The following is a 20,084-nucleotide window of genomic DNA, read 5'->3' as shown; positions in this document are numbered from 1 at the left end:
CAGTGCAAGGGGTGTGTTCTCAGATCGCCCTTTAATGGACTAAGCTTCATGATCGTCTGCAACCCCGAAACACACGTGAACAGGAAGGCTGGGAGGCAGTGCCGGTGGGCGGGACCCTGGGCGCTGGGGGTCAAGCCCTGCGGGCCTCTCCTTGCAGGAAGGGCCCTCCTCCGTAGGGGCCCAGCATGCGGCACAGCACGGGGAGGGCAGAGAAGCTGGGCACAGGGAAGCCCGGGCAGGGTCCAGTGGCTGGGCCCCTGCAAGTGGGCCACAGGTAGCACCTCCAGAAGTGCCCGGAGAGCAGGTAGGCCCAGATGTCCAAGTCCGAGGAGGCGGGCGGGGCAGGGCACGCAGATGGCCCTGGACGCTGACAGATGCCCTCACATGTTGGTGCTCATTCGGGACTGGCTATTGGCTGGTGTCAGCTCCCCCTGGCTCCCCTCTCGTGGAGGGGACTGCGATGGAGATAGGACCGTTAGCCCAGGAGGTGCGCCAGTGCGCCTGCGCCTGGCCCGGCCCCTCCCCGCCTGTGCACCGCCCCTGCCCTCACCTTGACGTGGATCTGGTTACGCAGCACGGCCGCCCGCAGGATCATGGCTTTGGCACGGCGCTGGAACTCCTTGCCCATGAGCAGGGACTTCTCGAACGTGGTGCTGCGCTGGTCCACGTCACGGGCATATAAGATCTGCGGGGTGAGGCGGGGTGAGGCGGGGCTCGAGCCTGGCTCCGCCCCGGCGCCCCGCCCCCTGCATGCGCCCCACCCCCGGGGCGCCCACCTTGCTGTGGGAGTCAATGCGGGCATTGATCAGCCCCTCCAGGATGAGCTGCGTCAACTCGTCCTCCAGAGCTGCCACCGTGGTGTTGAAAGCCGTGGCCATCTTGCGCATGTCAGCCGACACGTAGGGACTGAAGTACTGCAGAGCAGAGGGCACATCAGCTGCCCAGCCTCCAGGCGCGGCCGCAGCGCCCTGCCTCGGCCTGTGCCCCCGCTTACCTGGATGAGGGCTCGGTTGCGAATCTGGGTGTACAGGGTCCTGACGTGGGGGGCCAGGTACATGTCCAAGAGCAGGTTGTCCTGGCAAGGAGAGCTGGTCAGGGACCACCTGTCGGCCCTCGCCGGCCGCCCTCCAGCCAGGCCCAGACCCTCACCTTCATCTCGTCCAGCATCTTCAGGCACGAGGCGTACTTGGACTCGTAGAACTTGAAGATGATGTCCCGCACCTGTGGCTCCAGCTCCAAGAACAACTTGAAGGAGCTGAGGGCGCCAGACTCCTCAGAGCCGCCCTGCGCCCGCCCACCTGCCCCGGCGGCCCAGGGAGGGGCAGGGCCCAGCACCCCACCCTCCACCCACCTGCTGGAGATGACGTTGCGCTGGAGCTCCTGCCGGTCAAAGGTGGCCAAGGCGCACAGGCCGCCATAGACGGCCACGTTGCTGGGGGAAAGCAGCTGAGGGGCAGAGGGAGGCGGTCCAGGACCCGGGGTCACTGCCAGTCAGGACAGAAGCCAGGGTGGAGGCCACCCTGCCCTGCCCAATGCCCACTCAGCGCCTAGGACCTCACTGGGAGAGACCCCCCCAACAAAGAGCCCAACCCATGGGCCCTCCCCCTGCTTCCCACGTCCCAGCCCTCACCTCAGGGAAGTCGCAGTGATCGAAGGAAGCCAGCAGGAAGCACTTGGCTGCCTGCTTGTACTTGCGAGCAGCCAGCTCAGCCAGCCCTGGGGGACGGGAAGGATGAAGTCCCAAGGGGACGCTGCCAGACCTCCAAGGATCCCTCCCACCCCAGCGGCTCCTCAGCCTCAGGGACAGATATTCTGGCTAGGACGGTGAGTGACAATGGCCAAAAGCCTGGACAGGGTGCCTCCCTCAAGTCAGGCGCCTGGGGAAGCCATCCGTGCACAGCTGTTACTGATGCAAAGGACGTGCAGGCCGGGGGCCTGCCCTGACAGCAGCTGTCAGAAGGCAGTGTCTCTGCTCCTAAGCACCGGTCACACAATGGCCTCACCACACGGAACCCGAGCCGGGCAGGTGTCACCTACAGCCATGGTGTGGGGCTCCAGGCTTTGCCCCAGCTGAGTCCTCCCGCCCAGGGCCCCAGGGCCCTCACCTGCGGCACACTTGAGCTTGGTGAGGATGGCCTGGGTCTGGCTGTCCCGCTCCCCACGCTGCTGCAGGGGTAGGCGGCAGCACGTGAGCAAGCAGTGCCTTCCACACCCTCGCCCACCCCCAGCCCCGGCCTGAGGAGGGCAAAGGCGGCAGGGTACCTCGGCAATCTCTGGGGTAGACTCAGCCTTACTGACGTAGCTCAGCACGTGAGACCAATTCTGCAAGTAGACGCTGACCTGGTGGGTGGGCAGGTGGGGCCGACTCAGCCTGGGGAGCCCTGCCTGGCACAAGGCAGTGATGCTCTGTGACTCCCACCCCTCCCACCCACTGCAGGGCCCACCTTGATGACATTGAGGCACATGTTGATGACATGCTTGGCGCTGGTACAGTAGTCCCGGGCCCGGGAGTAACATTTGAGGGCGTTGCTAAGGTCCCCACAGTCGAGGTAGTGGTCACCCAGGTCATCGTGGCCACGCCTGTGGGCTGGGCTGTGAGTATGGGCCTGGCCATCCCCAGGGTATGGGCCTGGCCACCCCGCTCCCTGTCCCCCGCAGTGGCACCTAATGCTCTCCTTGATGGAGTTGCCCTTATAATTCTTCAGGTCCGTGTCCAGCTTCTCCAGCTTTAGCAGGGCCTTCTTCCGTGTGGCCTCCACCCAGGCCGTGTCCAGTGGCGGGGGCTCCACGCCACTCTCGGGGATGGCGTCTGGCGCATTCTGCAGCTCCCTGGGGGAGGACCTGGCCGTCAGGGGCAATGTGCCAGCAGGAGGGCACCTCCCACAGGCCCCTGCCTGCCCACAGCCCCCACTGGGAGCACCCAGTTGGCAGGGGGGCACCGGGGGAGCCTGGGGAGCTGCAGAATAAGTACATGAGCACACGCATGCAGAAAAAAGCTGGGATGACATAAAGAGCCTGAACTCCCCCTGCGGGGCGAGTAAGCACCCAACCCATTTTGCCATTTACCGCCCTTCCTGGCTTTTCAACAAGGCTGGTCACTGTGCCATGGGAGTGCTGCCATAACTGTCCTCCAAGGGTGGGGCCAGACGCTACAGCAGCACAGAAGCGCCCCTGTTTGGGCTGGGCCCGATGGGGACACACCACGCCTGGCCCCTGGCCTCACCTGGTGGCCTCTGACAGCTTCCGGTGGACCTCCTCGTACATGTCCACATTGAAGGTCCTCTGCACGAAGGACAGGGCCATCTTGAGGGCCTCCACGCGCAGCGGGGGGCAGTGGTCGGCAATAAACTGCAGTCGCTCGATGCGCATCAGACCACTGTAGCTGGCCGCATACTGCTCCAGATCCTGGGGAGCGACGGGGGGCGGGTTGTTCAGGAAGGCACCCCAGACCCCAAGCGCCAGCTAGTGAGTCAGGAGCAGCAGCCTGAATGCTGGCCCTTCCCCCGTGTCTGAAAGGCCCTGGGCCACGATGGGAACAGCTGGGCATGTGGGCACCAGATGGACCAGTATCCACGTGCCGAGGGCAGGCCACACAGGACGGCAAGTGCAGGGGCCCCTGGAGTGGAGCTACACCCAGGACGTGGAGTGGGAATGGCCAGGGCCAGATGGGCACCCACTCATGACTGCCAGTCACTAGGCTGGGCAGCGAGGAGACAGGACTTCATAAGCTGGGCCTCAAGGAAGACCTGTCCTCACGGTGAGACAACCTGCAGGGTGGCCTGGCACGCAGGCCCTTCCAGGCAGGGAGAAGTGGAGTGCAGAGCCCCTTCATAAGGGGGCAGTTAGAAACCCTCGAGGTTTCTGGGTCACAGAAAGACACGGCCAGAGTGAGGAGCCTGGCCTGGACCCCCGCAGGACCGACACGCCTCCCGGCCGCCCCAGGGGCCCCCGCAGGCCCGTACCAGGGTGGGGTTCTCCACCACATAGTTGACATCCGGCGTGTTCTGCGGGTCCTCCTGCGGGTCCACGTCGATCTGCATGGGCTCCACTGCCCCCTGCAACGTGGGCGGACACCTGGTCACCTCCAGCGCGGGACTGCGCACGGAGGGCAAGAGACCCTCACTGTGCTCCGAGCTGCGCTCCGCCAGCCATCTCCCCGGCGGCCGCCCCTCCCCACTCCCGCGTCTCCAGCGCCTCGAGACTAGCGGCTCATGGGCACAAGACCCTGGCCCGATTCTAATCGCCCATCTTTGGAGCGGGAAAGCACTCATCGGAGGACCGCTACCCAGGGACCCCCGAGGGTCCCCGCACGTCCCCAGCCACCGTCCTGGCGCAGCTTCCTCCAAGCCACAGGAAGAGACGGACGCGACCTCAACCCAGGAACGACCCCGAGTTGCCGGGGCAGCAGTGCCGGCGACTCCTGCCGCGGGGCCGGGCGCCAGCCGATCCGGAGGCGGGAGGGGGTCGCCGGGGGCGCAGCGGGCCGGCCCTGGCGGCGCGAGCCGCGCGCTCCCGGGAGCACGGCGGCCGGCAGGCAGGCAGGCCTGCCCCCCGCCCGGCTCGCTCGCTCGCTGGCTGTCCTGGGCCCCTGTCCTGGACGGTACCTCGTAAAGCAGCGTACAGGCCGACAGGCTGGCGCTCAGGCTGAAGTCCCCGGCCGTGCCCGGCAGGAAGAGGTCTGCCCTACCGCTGGGAGGGGCGCGGTACAGCGCTGTCACTGACGAGGCGGCCGCGCTGGGGGCCGGGCTATCCCTCATTCTGTCCTGACTCTCTGCACCCCCCGACCCTGACACAGAGCTGGCTGGCTGCTGCAGGGAGAAAGAGCGTTAGCGCAGGCGGGCCTGCCAGCGCCGACGCGCGGGGCCGCTGCGGCCGGGACGGGGGCGGGAGCGCGCGCGCCGCACGGCCGGCCTCGGCCTCGGCTCCGGCCCAGCGGCGGGGGCGCGGAGGGGCCGCCGGCCGCGGCTCGTTACCTGCAAGTTAAACACCTGAACCGGCAACGGCATCTTCGCCCACCCCGCCGCGGCGCGCCGTCCACTTCCGGGGCAGCGCGGCCGCCGCTTCCGGGGCGCGGGCGGGGCAGCTCTTAAAGGGGCCGCGGAGGGCGCCTGGCCCGGGCGCTGCCGGCCGGTCGGCGGCCGCATGAGCCGTGTGTGGGGGTTGCTGTGCCGGGCCTGCCTCGCGCTGGCCGCGGCCCTGGCCGCGCTCCTGCTGCTGCCGCTGCCGCTGCCCCGTGCGCCCGCCCCAGCCCGGGCCCCGGCGCCGACCCCCGGCGCCGGCCTGCGCAGGCCCCCCGCCCGCGCCAACGCCCCCCGTCTGCGGCCCGACGACGTCTTCATCGCTGTCAAGACCACCCGGAAGAACCACGGGCGGCGCCTGGGGCTGCTGCTGCGCACCTGGATCTCCCGGGCCCCACGGCAGGTGGGCCCCGCCCCGGGACCCCTCCGCCCCGGCGCCACTGCTGCGAGATCACTGACCCCGGAACCGCCCACCCAGGGCTGTGTCCCCTGCGTGGTGGCCAGGCCCCAGGCCCTGAGTCAGCGGGGACCCAGGGCCCCCGGTGTCCACCCCTCTTGCTCTTTTCTGGGCGCTAGACTTGGGAGGGTTCTCCCAGCTGACACTGGGCGGAGACCCTAGAAACTTCTGTGAGAGCTGGCTTGGTCCCAGCCTCACCCGAGATGCCGACGGTAGTAGCAGGCTGGCGCTGGGACACCACGCTCTCCTCTCCCCCCACCACCACCCATGTCCATGCCCAGGCCTGGCCTGGCACCAGTTCTCTTCCTGAGGTCCCACTCTGCAGCCTCACCCTCTCTCACCCGGTCCACGGCCCTGCCAGGCCGGGGGTCATGGGGAGTGCCACTTATACTTCACAGGTTCTCTCTCCCCAGACATTCATCTTCACCGATGGGGACGACCCTGATTTACAGCTCCAGGGAGGTGAGTGGCCCCCATCCCAGCCAGCGTGCCCAAGGGACCCTCACAGAATCCTCATTGAAGTGCCACATACTCCCCTATTGTGCACAGTGGCTCAGGGGGCTTAAGCCACCTGCTCCGGGTCACTGACTGGTAAAAGGCCGAGCCAGGATGCCCACCTGCCACCAGCCCAGCATCCATCCAGGGCCTCACTCTGCCAGCCATGGTCCGCCTCCCTGTGCCGCTGGCTGACTTCCAGGGCTTCAGGCTCGAGCCACAGCCCATGAAGAAGCCCCACCAGGAAACTATCCCTCCTGGGTCTGCCCCACCAGTCAGGTGGGTTCCCCCCGCAGTCCTGTTTCGTGGTGAGTTTCTACTCATGGGATTCCAAGCAGTTGTCATCTGCCTGGACCACAGAGGTCAGTAATAGGGTCAGCTGAGTGAGGCCAGGCCAGGGCTGTGGTTGGATCTGGCCTCGGGGTCTTGAGCAGGGCAAGACAGCCAGGCCTGTGGATAGTCACATTTTGCCCTGACCTTGGTGGGGCAGGCCTCGCTCCAGGCCTCGCCCAGGTCCTCACAGGTCCCCAACCTTTCAACCCAGCAGGCAGCCACGTCATCAACACCAATTGCTCAGCCGTGCACACCCGGCAGGCACTGTGCTGCAAGATGTCAGTGGAGTATGACAAGTTCATCGAGTCTGGACGCAAGTATGTGGTGGCCGCGCCCCCACGTCCCCTCGGACAGCCCAGGGCTGCAGCTGGGCCCACACACCTGGGCAGGCTCCACACTCGAGAGACTTCCCCACTGCCCCCAGGTGGTTCTGCCACGTGGATGACGACAACTACGTGAATCCCAGAAGCCTGCTACAGCTGCTGTCCACCTTCTCACCCAGCCAGGACGTCTACCTGGGGCGGCCCAGCCTGGACCACCCCATCGAGGCTACCGAGCGGGTCCAGGGAGGTGGAACCGTGAGTGCTTGGCCCAGGGAGTGGCAGCCGAGCGTGTGGAGACCCCACGGGGAAGGGCAGATGTGTGATCCACCCGGGGTGGAGGGGCAGGGTGAGGAGCCCTGACAGCTCCCTCCTCCCCAGGTGACCACTGTCAAGTTCTGGTTTGCTACCGGTGGGGCTGGATTCTGCCTGAGCAGAGGCCTTGCCCTCAAGATGAGCCCATGGGCCAGGTGAGTAGGGGCCATGGGGGCGCCGGCTTCCCAGGTGGTGGTGTGGGGGACTGAGGAGGCACTGACCAGCACCCACCCCCAGCCTGGGCAGCTTCATGAGCACAGCCGAGCGGGTGCGGCTCCCGGACGACTGCACGGTGGGCTACATTGTGGAGGGCCTGCTGGGAGCCCGCCTGCTGCACAGCTCGCTCTTCCACTCCCACCTGGAGAACCTGCAGAGGCTGCCAGCCGCCACTGTGCTGCAGCAGGTACGGCCGCTGGGTGCACCCTGGCGTCTTGGCAGCTGTCCCTCCTGCCTCGGGGACCTTGCACCCACCCTGTTGCTGAAGGGGCCTGACCCAGAGGGTCTCTCAGCTGAGCAAGGGCTAAGGGCTCAGGAGGGATTCGCACGTGGCTGAGGTGGGCCCCAGTGTGGACTCTGGACTTGTCCTGCTAGGACCCAGGTCCCGAGTATGGTGGGGACACCATTCTCATCTGGGGGCCCAATTATAAAGGATAGCTGCTGTGATTTCCCATGTGGACGGGCCCAGGACAGCTGGATAGTGGGCAGGGGTTCGGGTGGTGACGGGAGTCAGACCAGGCCACCAGCAGGGCCAGTCAGCTTTGGGCAGAGCCACCAGTGGCCGTCCTGTGGTGTCTTCTATCCTGCCCACATCGCCCTTCAGTGCTCTTCCAGACTTAGCTGGCAGGGCACGGGGTGGGGGCCCCAGGGGAGCCAGGAGGCCGAGCAGCCTCTCTAGGCTGGACTCCTGAGGTGGATGGAGGAAGCAAGGCCTGGCCATGAAAGAGTGTGTCGCCCTCCTCTTCTCCCAGGTCACCTTGAGCTACGGGGGTCCTGAGAACCCCCGCAACGTGGTGAATGTGGCCGGAGGCTTCAGCCTGCAGCAGGACCCCACACGGTGAGTGCGCAGTGGGGAGGCGCTCTGGAGCCAGCCCACCCTCCCACGCCCTGACCACCACTTCCCCCTTCTCAGATTTAAGTCCGTCCACTGCCTTCTCTACCCGGACACGGACTGGTGTCCTGTGCAGAAGCAGGGTGACCTCGCCTTTGAGTGACCCTTGACTCCTGACCCAGGAGTGGCTCTGCCCAAGGGAGGAAGAATGGTACTGCTTCCTGCTGGCTTCAGTTGACTCCCTCAGGCGGTCAAGGCCATGGCCACAGCCACATCCAGGGAGACGTGAGCACCCAGCAGACAGCTGGCCTGCAGACCTCCCCCACAGCCCCTGGCAGGCCCGGACCAGGCACCTTGGGAGAGCGAGGACATGCCCACCCTGCCCATGGGCCCAGTAGTATGTGGGCTGCCCTTCTCCCATCTCTGCTCCCACAGGAAGGGTCTGCACTCTCGTGTCTGGGGCCTGGGAGGGGGCTGTGTCCGGCTTCCTGGGCTCTGTCCTGCCCTCCTCACCTGCTGGAGGGGGCCCCGGGTGGACCAGGTGCTAAGGAGTGGGCCCAAGGCCAGGGTTCCTTCGCAGACGTTTTACCTGCAGGCCTCGGGGGCGTGGCCCTCCCCACACCGAGCTTGGTGCCCAGCCAGGGCATCGCAGTCTCGGGGAACACAGCACTCAAGGATTCAGGCCTCCCGGCCAGCCATGCTCTTGGGTGTCTCCAAGCAGAGGCCACCTTACTGGGGGGCCCTTCAGCCAAGGCCTCTGTCAGGTTCCTCAGCCAGACCCCCTTACTGGGGGCCTTGAAGACACCTCTCCAGTCTGACTCAGTACTTGTCCTGCTCGCCTGACCCCAAGTCCATAAGACAGCAGCAGACTTCTGTTTTGGGGCCCCCTCTGCAGTGGGACAGCCCCCTCCATCTGCAAGCACCTGCCCTGACTGCCTTTCCACGGAAGGAGTAGGTGACAGAGGGAGGCTAGTAGCTTTTCCTGGCCTCTTGCTATGCTGTTGCAATAGTGAATAAAAGCTTGATTGTCACTTTCTACTTGGCTCGTTGTCTCAACGGACAAGCGTAACTCCTGGCGGCTCAGCTCCGGACAGGCCACACAACGTGCAGTCTCCCCCGTCCCACACAAGTCGAGTTCCTTACAGCCCCGCCGTCAGCTGCCCAGGGGTCTTCTGTGTGAGGTGGGGGGTCCTGCAGGGAATGACAGCATCTGGCAAGCCTTTACCCTGGAGGCAGTCTTCCTGCGTGTTATCAACACTAGGAGTGTGTGTGTGTTTGTGTGCACGTGTGTGCGTGCACACATGCACATATGTACGGGGGGTATGCACACCTGTTCCTGGCACGTATTGTGTGAATTGCTGTGCACATGTGCTAGCAGCTGTGTGCATGGGCATGTGGATATGCATGCATGTGCTTGGCTGTGGAGACATATGTGGAGGGCAGACAGGCAATTCCCAATAAGCAGGTTGGTGTCTACACAGCTGGTTTGTGTGTGAGTCGTTGATGTGTCCTCAGGAAGAAAAGGAACCCCGGGGACACGTGGGCCCAGGTGTCCTGGGGCTGGGGCCTGGGGTTGTGGGAGCCCGGGAGAGGCCCCGACTGCTCCATCAGGCTCTGGGCTGAGGAACAACGTTGGAGGTCAAGACGAGTGGAGGGGCACAGTCCCCGCAAGCCTCCAGCCTCATCTCGACAAGGGGGAAGAGAGAATTCTCGAAACTTGCCTTGGACATGGTATAGCACCAATGACAGACCCAAGGTCACCAGGACAGGAGTGGGTGCCTGTGGGATGGGGCCGGCTGTCAGCTTCTCCCAGTGGGCCGCATCTCGCCGCACATGGCCTGTGGTCAGCTTGGTGCTCCATTCATGGCGGACTGGGGCTCTGTGTCCACTCCCCTGAATATCACCTAAGGGTTTCCTGCCTTCCTGAGCCTTGCACCAGGCCCCGCCTATGACACGATGTCCTAGATGGTGGGGGACGAGGAAGAAAACGTGTCCCCTTGATGGAAAGTGTCTGGCGAGCGGCTCCTATGAGTGGGTCATTACTCAGGACCTGTGAGCAGCGTCCAGCTCCTGTCACTGCCCGGAGCTTCCCAGAGGTGTTTGTTCCACCTGCAGTGCCGCTGGGAGGGGACGTGTGGCTCCCCCTGTGCTCTGTCTGCACCAGCCCGAGCACTTGGAATGCCGTGGAGCACACATATAACACATTTCCCTGAAATAAGACCTAGCCAGACAATCAGCTCTAATACATCTTTTGGAGCAAAAATTAAGACTTGGTATTTCATATATTGTATTACATTATGTTATATTATATTTATTATATTATATTTTATACTATAGACCCGGCCTTACATTATAGTAAAATAAGACTGGGTCTTATATTAATTTTTTTTTTAAAGATTTTGTTGGGGAAGGGGAACAGGACTTTATTGGGGAACAGTGTGTACTTCCAGGCCTTTTTTCCAAGTCAAGTTGTTGTCCTTCCAATCTTAGTTGTGGAGGGCGCAGCTCAGCTCCAGGTCCAGTTGCCGTTGCTAGTTGCAGGGGGCACAGCCCACCGTCCCTTGGAGAGTCGAACTGGCAACCTTGTGGTTGAGAGGATGCGCTCCAACCAACTGAGCCATCTGGGAGCTCAGTGGCAGCTCAGCTCAAGGTGCTGTGTTCAATCTTAGTTGCAGGTGGCGGAGCCCACCATCCCTTGCGGGACCCGAGGGATAGAACTGGCAACCTTGTGGTCGAGAGCCCACTGGCCCATGTGGGAATCGAACTGGCAGCCTTCGGAGTTAGGAGCATGGAGCTCTAACCGCCTGAGCCACCAGGCCGGCCCCTTATATTAATTTTTGCTCCAAAAGATGCATTAGAGCTGATTGTCTGGTCAGGTCTTATATTCGGGGAAACATGTAGACGCTTCTCGGTGTGTAAGCCATCCTCTGACGCTGCATCTCGCCACAGGTTTGTGAGCCAGGCCTGTTCCATTTTTTTGGTCTTTTTTGGTCTAAGTTCATGTCCTCAAGACCTGAGGCTTTTTTTCTCATAAGTGACCAGTCACCCCACTGCCATTTTGTGTTGTTGGATTATGATTATACACTTTGAAACCAGTAATTTTCCACTTGGATTCAAATAACTGTTCCCAGGAGAAGCCAGTCCTGCCACTCAGATCTGGGAAGAGACTTTGGCAAGCCAGGACTCCAGTCGCTGCCGAGCTGGTGAACTCGGTGCAGGGGACTGCAGTGTGGATGGGGCGGGAAGAGAGCCGAGGCCCAGCCAGACCTCAGGCGTAGGAATGAAGCCCGGAGTCAGGCACATGGGCTCCAGCAGCCCACGAGGGTGGGAGAAGCCAGCCAGGGTCCTCTGGCCTTGGGCGCAAGTCACTGTGAAAGGGTTCTATGCAAGGTCATCAGGAATTGTCTGCTCAGAAGCCACATCCCATATTTCCAGATGTGGAATGTGCGGCATCTTCCAAGACCTAGAAACTAGCTGAGTGTCCCCGACCCACAGACCTCTCCTGTGCTCACAGAGCACAGAGCAGGGCATCAGATTGGACCAAGCTGCCCCTGGTCCAGCTGGAGCAACCTACAGCCCCGACCATCTCTGACGCGCAACCCCTCCCCTCACCAGGTCCAAGGACCAGTCACCCGAGCGGCTGGGTGGCATCCTGAGGCTGCAGGGCCTGCCAGGCCGGCTAGCTGGTCCATATACTTTTCAGAGAGAAAAAAGCCTGGAAGGAACACACCAAAATGTTTATCTATAACTGCCTCTGAAAAATGCAACAATTGGTAAAATGTTTTCCCACTTTTTCATATTTTACAAATAACAAAATCTGTGTCATAATGGACAATATAGTAGATGTATAATCAGAAAATTTTAAAATCTTGTTAGTTAAGTTTAAGAACTAAACTGTATACTCAGCCTGCCCTCTAACACCTTGGGGATGAGTGTTTGCTGAGTGCACCCCTGCCATCGTGTGCCGGGTGCCGAGCGAGTGCAGGCTTCTGGGATGAGGACCTGCAGCCGGGACCAGCTGCCGGGCTGGAGGCTCTACTGAGTGGGGGTAACTGCAAATGGGTACGGGCTTCCCTTGGGGGTGATGAAAACACAGTCAGTCCTCGTTGTCTGTTTGTGAATTCGCCCACTCGATGAAATTTATTCGTAACCCCAAATCGATCTTGCTTTCCTGGTCATTCGCAGACATGGAAGAGCTGCCAGGTGTGCCATCCCCTGCGAAGGTTGACCCGGACAGGTGGGGTTCTGCCTCCCAGGTGCCTGAGTACTGAGCTGTGGTCCAGCTGGACTGCTTTGACTCCCACCTCTGCGCCCCAGCCAAGTCTCTTAGCACGCCCTAACCTCATTTGCTCTTTTGTAAAGTAAAAAATTTAGAGTCCACCGCACGGAGGTGTTTTTAGGATTTAAGATCACAATCTGCAAATTGCGTGCATACGTATTTTCCCTGCAGGCAACGGCTCCCTGCCTAACTGGTTCTCTATTTTTGTGACCTCAGACTTCTGTGAGTGATGGAAATAGCCATTCTGGAATAGGGCAAGCGATGGTTACACATCTGTGAATATAATAAAAAGCCACTGAATGGTACATGTGAAAACTGTACACTTCTTTGAATGATATCTCAGTAAAGATGTTATTTAGAAACTGAGCCAAGATGAAATTCAAAATTGGAATAGCCCTCTATTTATTACCTAATTTGAATTTATTAACAAAAACATTCCCACAAAGAAATCCCCAGGGTCAGATGGTTGCACTGGTGGATTCTGTGAAATGTCCCAGAAAGGAACCACTTCACTGGTACAGAATCTTCCAGGAAATAGATGAGAACAGGACATTTCCTGGCTCATTTTGGAGGCTAGCACGACTGGTACCCAGATCAGACAAATACATTGCAAAAATATTGACCAGCTGAATCTACACTTTATATGGAAATGCTAAATGCATAGATACAAAAAGCAATCTTGGAAAAGAACAAAGCTGGAGGACTCACAGAGCCTGACTCCAAGATCTGCTGTCCAGCTCCGGTATCGAGCCAGTGTGCCTGGCACAGCGTCGGCCACAGGTGCTGGGCACAGCAGAGAGCCCAGACGCAGACACACGCTTACCCTGTCAGATGGTTTCCAATAGTCACCATGGCAACTCAGTGGGGAAAAGTCTTTTCAACAAATGGTGCTAGAATTAGTTTATTAATTATTTAATTTATATTAAAAAAAAAAAAAAAGCCAAAGTGGAGTGTTTGTCAGGATGGGCGAGGTCGTGCAGCAGAAAGCACAGCCCTGAAAGTGTATTTGTCCACATCACATTGTCACCTGCATGCGTGGTGAGTAGGGAGTCCAGGCCTCTTCAGTCCTTTGTTTAAGTCACCCTAGCATCACCAGCTGAGATGCAGGACAGAGGACACGTGCCGCCTGAGCCCAGAGGGGACCCACGTTACTTCTCGCACTGGCTGGAAAGAGTCACAGGGCCCCCTAACAGCAGGGGAGCTGACAAGGTGGAGAAGCGCTGACAGGAGGGAGAGCCTGGGTCTGCAGGTGTGGGCTGGTGCCTCGTCCCTCTCGTCCCTCCAGGAGGCACAAACTCCTGTTGTTCCCGCGGTGTCACTTGCCTGTTGGCAGCTGAAAGCATTCCTAATGATATGGATGGTGACACTTGGTCTGGAGCCGCAGAGAGATTTTTCAAGGAGTAGTAAGGGGAAGGAAAACGGAGTAAAGGGAAGAAGGACGACGCAGAAGGAATGCCCCAGAACAGCCGGGGAGTCGTCCATCTTCTGTCTTTTACGAGAAGGGGAGGTAAGCCCCTGCATTTTGAAACTGTAGTCAGGGATAGTCACCACGGTGACGGCAGGGGCCGCGAGGGGTGGGTGGGTCCCCATGGGAGGAGCCTCTGGAAGCCTCAGCTGGTGGACGGCGGCGCCATCTGCTGGACTCTGTCCTCGATGCAGGAATGCTTGGGGCCGGGGTTCCCAAGCCCAGGCCACCGCTGTCATCTGCATTTATTACGGTCCCATCAGCCTGTGCTGGGCACCGGGGTTGTCCCCGCCACCCACACCATGTCTGGGCACCCCAAGCCCAGCAGGGCGGGACTTCCTCCCCCCATCTCCCGTTAGAGCAGCCTCAGCGCCTTCCCTCCCACCTGAGCAAGGCCTCGGGGCTGCCCAGCTGCGTTCTGGACAAAGGCAGCCTGGGCCCTGGGAAGAGCAGACAGTTCTCTTTGGGGTTCACAGGCTGGCCTTGGGCCCCTAACCTGCTGTTTCTTCCCCTTGCTTGGAAGACAGGAGCAAAAGCCTCAAAATGCACAATTTTGGGAGGTTCCCTCCGTGAAACGTGTCCCCCGTCCTTGAGCCAGGGTGGGCACCCACAGCTAGGGCTCCCTCCCTCTCCTGCTTTCCTCATTGCTTTTCCCTCCTTGTTTTGCTTTTCCCTTCTCCACATCTAGCTGATGAGGATCTCCTCATCACACCCCCGTGCACGCCATGCCCGTCTTTGTCTCCGGCCCGTTCCTTTGTAGTCCTGTCCTCTGTACCACACCCCTCCCGGACACCATTTGAATGTGTTTCAGTGTATAATTGTGTGTGTTTGTGTTCCTGTAAAATGTGTATTGTTTTGTGGCAGAGATTTTTATGCTTACTATTTGCACGGTGTATCTTTTTCCATCTTTTACCTTCAACATACAGTGGTACCTTGGTTTTCTAACATAATCTGTTCCAGAAGACCGTTCGAGTTCTGAAACATTAAAAAACAGCTGACATTTAGGCCTCGGGATCTTGCACTCAGTGGATGCCACGTGACATGTTCAACTTCTGAGGCGTGTCCGAAAACCGAAGCATTTACTTCTGGATTTATGGCTTTTGTAAACCAAAATGTTCGTCAACAGAGACATTCGAAAACCGAGGTGCTACTGTATATGTAACTTCATATTTATAGTGAGTCATTTGTAGACAGCATATGGTCTTGCTTTTATGTTTAGTACGACGATCTCTGCCTTTCAGTTGGAATGTGTAGTCAGTTTACATTTAATGTAATTGTTGGTATAGTTGGGTTGAGGACTACCGCCTTGTTATGTGTTCCATTTCTTCCTTCTGCTTTTTGTTCTTCTGTTGCTCCTTTCCTGCCTTTCTTGGGGGAAGGGAGAGGTAATCAAGTAGGTTTAGTATTTTTATTTCCTCTATTGGTTTCTTAGTTCTACATTTACAAATTATTTTGTTATAAATCTAGTGTTAACCATATGCATCCTCAATTTATCAGGATTTGTTGAGGGTCAGTATTGAACTAGTTGACACCTCATACCTCTTCACAAATGTAATAACCGTACAAGAGTATAATCATTTTTACCCTCACTATACTTTGGGATGTTGTTGTTGTCTTTTACTTTCACATATGCCAAAAATTCCGCTTTACAATCTTATTTTTATTTTAAGTAGTCAATTGTTTTCAAAGGAAATTTTTAAAAGAAAATTTGTATTTTATATTTTCCAATGTATTTATTATTTCTAGCATTCTTCTTTTCTTCTGGCAGAAGCAAGGCATCATTTGATTAATTTCTCTTCAGGCTACAGAACACCCTGTAGCTTTCTTATAGAGCAGATCTGCTGGTGACAAAAATCTTTCAGCTTTTGTTTACCCGAAAATGTCTTCGTTTGACCCTCATTTTTAGAGGATAGTTTTGCTGCATAGAGACTTTCTGAGTTGATAGATTTTTTTTTTATATTATTTCTTCTTCTTCTTCTTCTTCTTCTTCTTCTTCTTCTTATTCTTATTCTTCTTCTTATTATTATTATCATCATCAATTTAAAGATAGCATTTCATTGCCTTATAACCTTCCTTGTTTTTTTGTGAGGAGTCATCACCCATTTACTCAGGCCATTGTTTTCCTGTGAATATGGGTGCTTTTCCTCTGGTCTCTTTCCAGATTTTCTTTTTATCTTTGGTTTAATCAGATTGGCTATAAAGTGCTTTGATATAGTTCTTTTTACACTTACCTTGCTTGGGATTCAGTGAGCTCTAGGTTCTGTATGTTGATGGTTCTGATCAAATTTTTGGAAATATGGGGCATTAGTTCTTCAAACATTTTTCAGCCCTATTCTCATTTTCTTCTTCTGGGACTTCAATTACCTTTATATTAGATTATCCATCATATCCAGCAGGTCCTTGAGGGTCTATTGATTTCTCTTTGGTCTCTTTCTTTAAATTAGATCGTTTCTTTTTTAATATTTTATTTTTATGAAACTTTAATTGTGCTTTAAATCAGATGCATTTAATATGAAACATTTCACCCAGTTTTTCCATAAGTTGAAATGCAGTCTCATTTTCACTGTTGTTTTTTTTTGTGTGTGTGTTTTTAAGATTTATTGGGGAATATTGGGGAACAGTGTGTTACTCCAAGGCCCATCAGCTCCAAGTCGTTGTCCTTCAATCTAGTTGTGGAGGGCGCAGCTCAGCTCCAAGTTCAGTCGCCATTTTCAATCTTTAGTTGCAGGGGGCACAGCCCACCATCCCATGCGGGAATTGAACCAGCAACCTTGTTGTTGAGAGCTTGCACTCCAGCCAACTGAGCCATCTGGCCCACCCCCCTCCAGAAGCTCAGCGGCAGCTCGTTGTCTTCAATCTAGTTGTGGCGGGCGCAGCTCACTGGCCCATGTGGGAATCGAACCGGCAACCCTGTTGTTCAGAGCTTGTGTTCTAACCAACTGAACCATCTGTTGGTTAGATCCAACAGAAATTGGATCATTTCTATTGATCTGCCTTCAAATGTAATGACTCTTCTGTCATCTACAATCTGCTGTTAAACTTATCTAGTAATGTTTTTTAATTTCATTATTGTGCTTTTAAAGTTTAAAATTTCCATTTGATTCTTTTTCATAGTTTCCATTTTATGCTGAAGTTTCCTATGTGTTCACTTATCAAGATGATATTTTCTTTAATTCTTTGAATATATTTATAATAGCAGCTTTAAAGTCTTGCTTGGTAAATCCAGACAATTTTTTAATTGGCTGATTTTTTTTTTCTTGACTATGGATAGCATTTTCCTGTTTCTTTTCATTTCTAGAAAAAATTCAATGTATACTGGATATTGCAGATGATGTGCCATAAAGAGTCTGGATTTTGTTATATTCTTTTAAAGAGGGTTGATTTTCATTCTAGTAAGCAGTTTAATTACTGACTAATCACTTTGACCTTGTTTAAGTTTGGTTTTGTGCATCATTAGGGTTACCTGTAGAAAACGTATGGGGTTTCCCAAGGTCCTCTAAATTAGTGAGACTCAGCCTCCAAACTCTATTTCCCCTGTGAATTTTATCAGGACTTCAGGGAGTGGAACTAGAGTAGGCCTACCTCTACCGGTCCTGACATTACAGGTCATAGCAGGATACCCAGGGAGTTGGACTTGGTGTTAATGAGCTCTGTCCCATCTGGCTGGGCCAGACCACCCATGTCTCTAGCGCTGCTGCACCCCTAGAAGCTGTTCTCACCCCACGTGTACAGCCTAGTCCTCAGCCCTGGACTCAAAGGAACCACACACAGACTGCTGGCGTGGCCTCCTGCTCTCCGATGCTGTGCCCTGGGGTTCCAGCCCCTTCAGCTGCCTCAAACCCTGCTGGACAGGACTATTGCACTCAGAGGTGTCATCCCAGGCAGGGCATCTGTGGGTCTCAGCTGAGGGGTTTCCATCCTCTAGGGAAGAGAGTCTTGTGCTGCTTATTATCATTTTCCCGAAAATGATGACAGGTGTACTTTGTCATGCTCCGTGATGATTTACAGTGTGAGGGCGAGTCTGGGTGACATCGGTGACATTACCACTGCAAGCAGATGTCCACGACTGTTTGTGCTACATGTTTAGTTTACGGACAGGACAGTATGCTGTACATCTCAGTCTTTTTGGACTTGTTCCCTCTGCTCCGGTGGGTGGGGGGCGACTTACAGCACTTCCTGACGAACCAGCCCCACCAGGAGGCACGAGCTGCAGGAAGGGTGCAGTGGGGCCTAAGAAGAAGAAACGTGTCTGAGCTCGGCCAGCTCCGAGGGGGCTTGTGGACTCCCCAGAGACACCATCACATTGGAGGAAAGGCCCATCCTCTCCATGTGACAGAGAGGCCGGGGCATGGGGGCAGCAGGCAGAAGAAGCTGAGGAGACAGTGACCTGGCCTGTGGAGGAGAAAACTGTCCTGAGCCCCCCAAATTTACCATGGACCCAACAGCAGGGCCCTCAGCTCTGGCACTCATAATGCATGGGGCTGTGTCTGTAGACGGGGGGATGAGCTCCTGAGCATGAAAGGTATGGGGCCTCAGTGCCCCATGGTGGGGATGGGGGTCCACAGGGAGGCAGTATGCGGTCAGGAAGATTGGTGGTTCCTCCCTAGCTCTGCATCCCCACCTGCCTCCTGCCTGGGCCTAGTCTGGGAGTAGCTGGTGTGGCTTTTCCCAGGCGACCCAAGGACAGTCCTGAGATTAGAAGGACCAGCACAGTCTCCAGGCAAGATGGGGCTGCAAGGTCTTAAATCTTGTCAATCCCCTCATTGTCCTCAAGAAAACAAAATATGGTGTGAGGAGTCTTTTGGCCACCCTCCTGGAGGGGCGAACATTCCCCAGCCCCCTCCCCCACTGTGGTCACGTTCAAAGCCTCCAGGACTGGGCTGAGCTCTGGGCACTGGGGCAATTCTGGCCCGGCAGGGTCCCAGGAGCCATCTGGAGACTGGGAAGCAGCAGCCGTCTCAGGGAGTCACTTGCACCAGTGTGCTATTGGCTGTTCTGCCTCGAGATCCAGCCTGTGTGACCAGCTACAGAGCGTGCCAGGGTTCCGTCCTCGCCTTAGCGTGGATGTCCTGCAGGAGGAGGCTGAGCAGAGGACGAGGCCAGGCCTGGCAACTGGCTCAGCTCAGCATCCAGGATGAACCTGCAGACATTCCGGGGCCTCCTCATCCTGTCAGCCAGATGTGGGCGTGCTTGTGTGCTGATGTGTGTGCACACGTGTGTCCACACATCTCTGTGTGCTACTTGCCCGTGTGTGAATGCATGTGCCCAGTCATGTGTGTTTGCGTGGGTGTGCACACATGTGTATTGTATGTGTCCTGTGTTTTATTGTGTCTGTCTATGTGTGCACGTGTGTTCCTGCATGCCCATGCCTATGTGTGTCCCTGTGTCCCATGTACACATGTGTGTTCCTGTGCACCCAGCCATAAAAAAAATGAAATCTTACCATTTGCAATAGCATTGGTAGACCTAGAGCGTATTGTGCTAAGTGAAACAAGTCAAAGACAAATACTGTAAGATCTCACTTATATGTGGAATCTAAAGAATAAAATGAACAAGCACAACATAAAGGATTCATAGATACAGAGAACAAGTTGATGGTTGCCAGATGGGCGGGGTTTGGGGTGCAGGGTGAAAAAGGTGAAGTGATTAGGAAGTACAAATTGGTTGTTTCAAAGTAGTCACGAGGATGTAAAGTAAAGCATAGGTAGAATATAGTCAATAATATTGTTAAAAGTATGTATGTTGTCAGATGGGTACTAGACTAATGGGGGGATCACTTTGCAAATTATATAAATGTCTAACCACTATGTTATATACCTGAAACTAATATAAAATAATACTAAATGTCAACTGTAATTGAAAAATAATAAATAAGAAATAAAAAGAAACAGATGTAAAAACAACGACAAAAAAGTTTGCATACTTTCTTTGCAGGAAAAGAAAAGAGCATCCTGGCTTCAGTGGGAAAGAATTCAAACAGTGACCTAACAGAGTTAAAATGAAAGTAAGTTTACTTAGCAGAGAGTAAGCGAGCAAAGGCCACCCCCACATGCAGTGGCGCTCTCTAATTGCTAGTGGAAGACAGACCGGTTCCATCCCAGCCTAGGGTTTACCTGTGTTTTCTGCTTCTGTGGAAAACTCACTGGTATGGGGGTAGGAAGGCTAGGATAGGAAACCAATGGCAAGTTTATCTGTAACTTCAGTAAGATGCAAGAAGAATAGGGCCAGGTTTGTCTTTAACTCTTGTACAGCACAACAAGAGTGTTTCCTTTCTGTGGGCTTAGCTGTGGGAGGGGCCTCATGAATCTCTAATCTCCGGAGAGATTGCTCTGCATCACTGATTAACGTCTGTCT

At 56.1% G+C, this 20,084-nt stretch overlaps 2 protein-coding genes across 8 annotated transcripts; one reads left to right on the top strand and one right to left on the bottom strand.

The window, feature by feature from the left end:
- Positions 1-12: 12 nt before the first annotated feature.
- GPS1 (G protein pathway suppressor 1) lies at positions 13-5,144 on the bottom strand. Of its 4 annotated transcripts, none has more exons than XM_074320969.2 (15): positions 4,974-5,117; positions 4,605-4,808; positions 3,963-4,055; positions 3,224-3,405; positions 2,665-2,829; positions 2,445-2,580; positions 2,263-2,340; positions 2,106-2,163; positions 1,631-1,716; positions 1,352-1,446; positions 1,150-1,255; positions 995-1,075; positions 777-914; positions 551-685; positions 13-455 (listed from the first exon to the last, which is right to left on the bottom strand). In XM_074320969.2, the coding sequence occupies exons 1-15, from the start codon at positions 5,004-5,006 to the stop codon at positions 381-383; spliced, it is 1,665 nt and encodes a 554-aa protein (XP_074177070.1). In that variant the 5' UTR covers positions 5,007-5,117; the 3' UTR covers positions 13-380. The 4 variants fall into 4 exon arrangements, with proteins under 4 accessions (XP_074177070.1, XP_074177069.1, XP_074177071.1 ...); XM_074320968.2 differs by having other exon boundaries at positions 2,106-2,166; positions 4,974-5,115; XM_074320970.1 differs by lacking the exon at positions 4,605-4,808 and having other exon boundaries at positions 2,106-2,166; positions 4,974-5,144.
- RFNG (RFNG O-fucosylpeptide 3-beta-N-acetylglucosaminyltransferase) lies at positions 5,143-9,022 on the top strand. Of its 4 annotated transcripts, none has more exons than XM_074320972.2 (8): positions 5,143-5,421; positions 5,889-5,937; positions 6,518-6,620; positions 6,728-6,881; positions 7,005-7,093; positions 7,176-7,341; positions 7,907-7,992; positions 8,169-9,022. In XM_074320972.2, exons 1-8 carry the CDS (start codon positions 5,143-5,145, stop codon positions 8,827-8,829), a joined length of 1,587 nt encoding a protein of 528 aa, XP_074177073.1. In that variant the 3' UTR covers positions 8,830-9,022. The 4 variants fall into 4 exon arrangements, with proteins under 4 accessions (XP_074177073.1, XP_074177075.1, XP_074177074.1 ...); XM_074320974.2 differs by having other exon boundaries at positions 8,068-9,022; XM_074320973.2 differs by having other exon boundaries at positions 6,515-6,620.
- Positions 9,023-20,084: the final 11,062 nt, after the last annotated feature.

This window comes from Rhinolophus sinicus, chromosome 12, assembly GCF_057876585.1.
Source record: "Rhinolophus sinicus isolate RSI-liver-muscle chromosome 12, RSI-T2T, whole genome shotgun sequence".
NCBI classification, from domain to species: domain Eukaryota; kingdom Metazoa; phylum Chordata; class Mammalia; order Chiroptera; family Rhinolophidae; genus Rhinolophus; species Rhinolophus sinicus.
The sequence above is the reverse complement of the archived record's forward strand: the minus strand, read 5'-3'. Positions and strand labels throughout refer to the sequence as shown.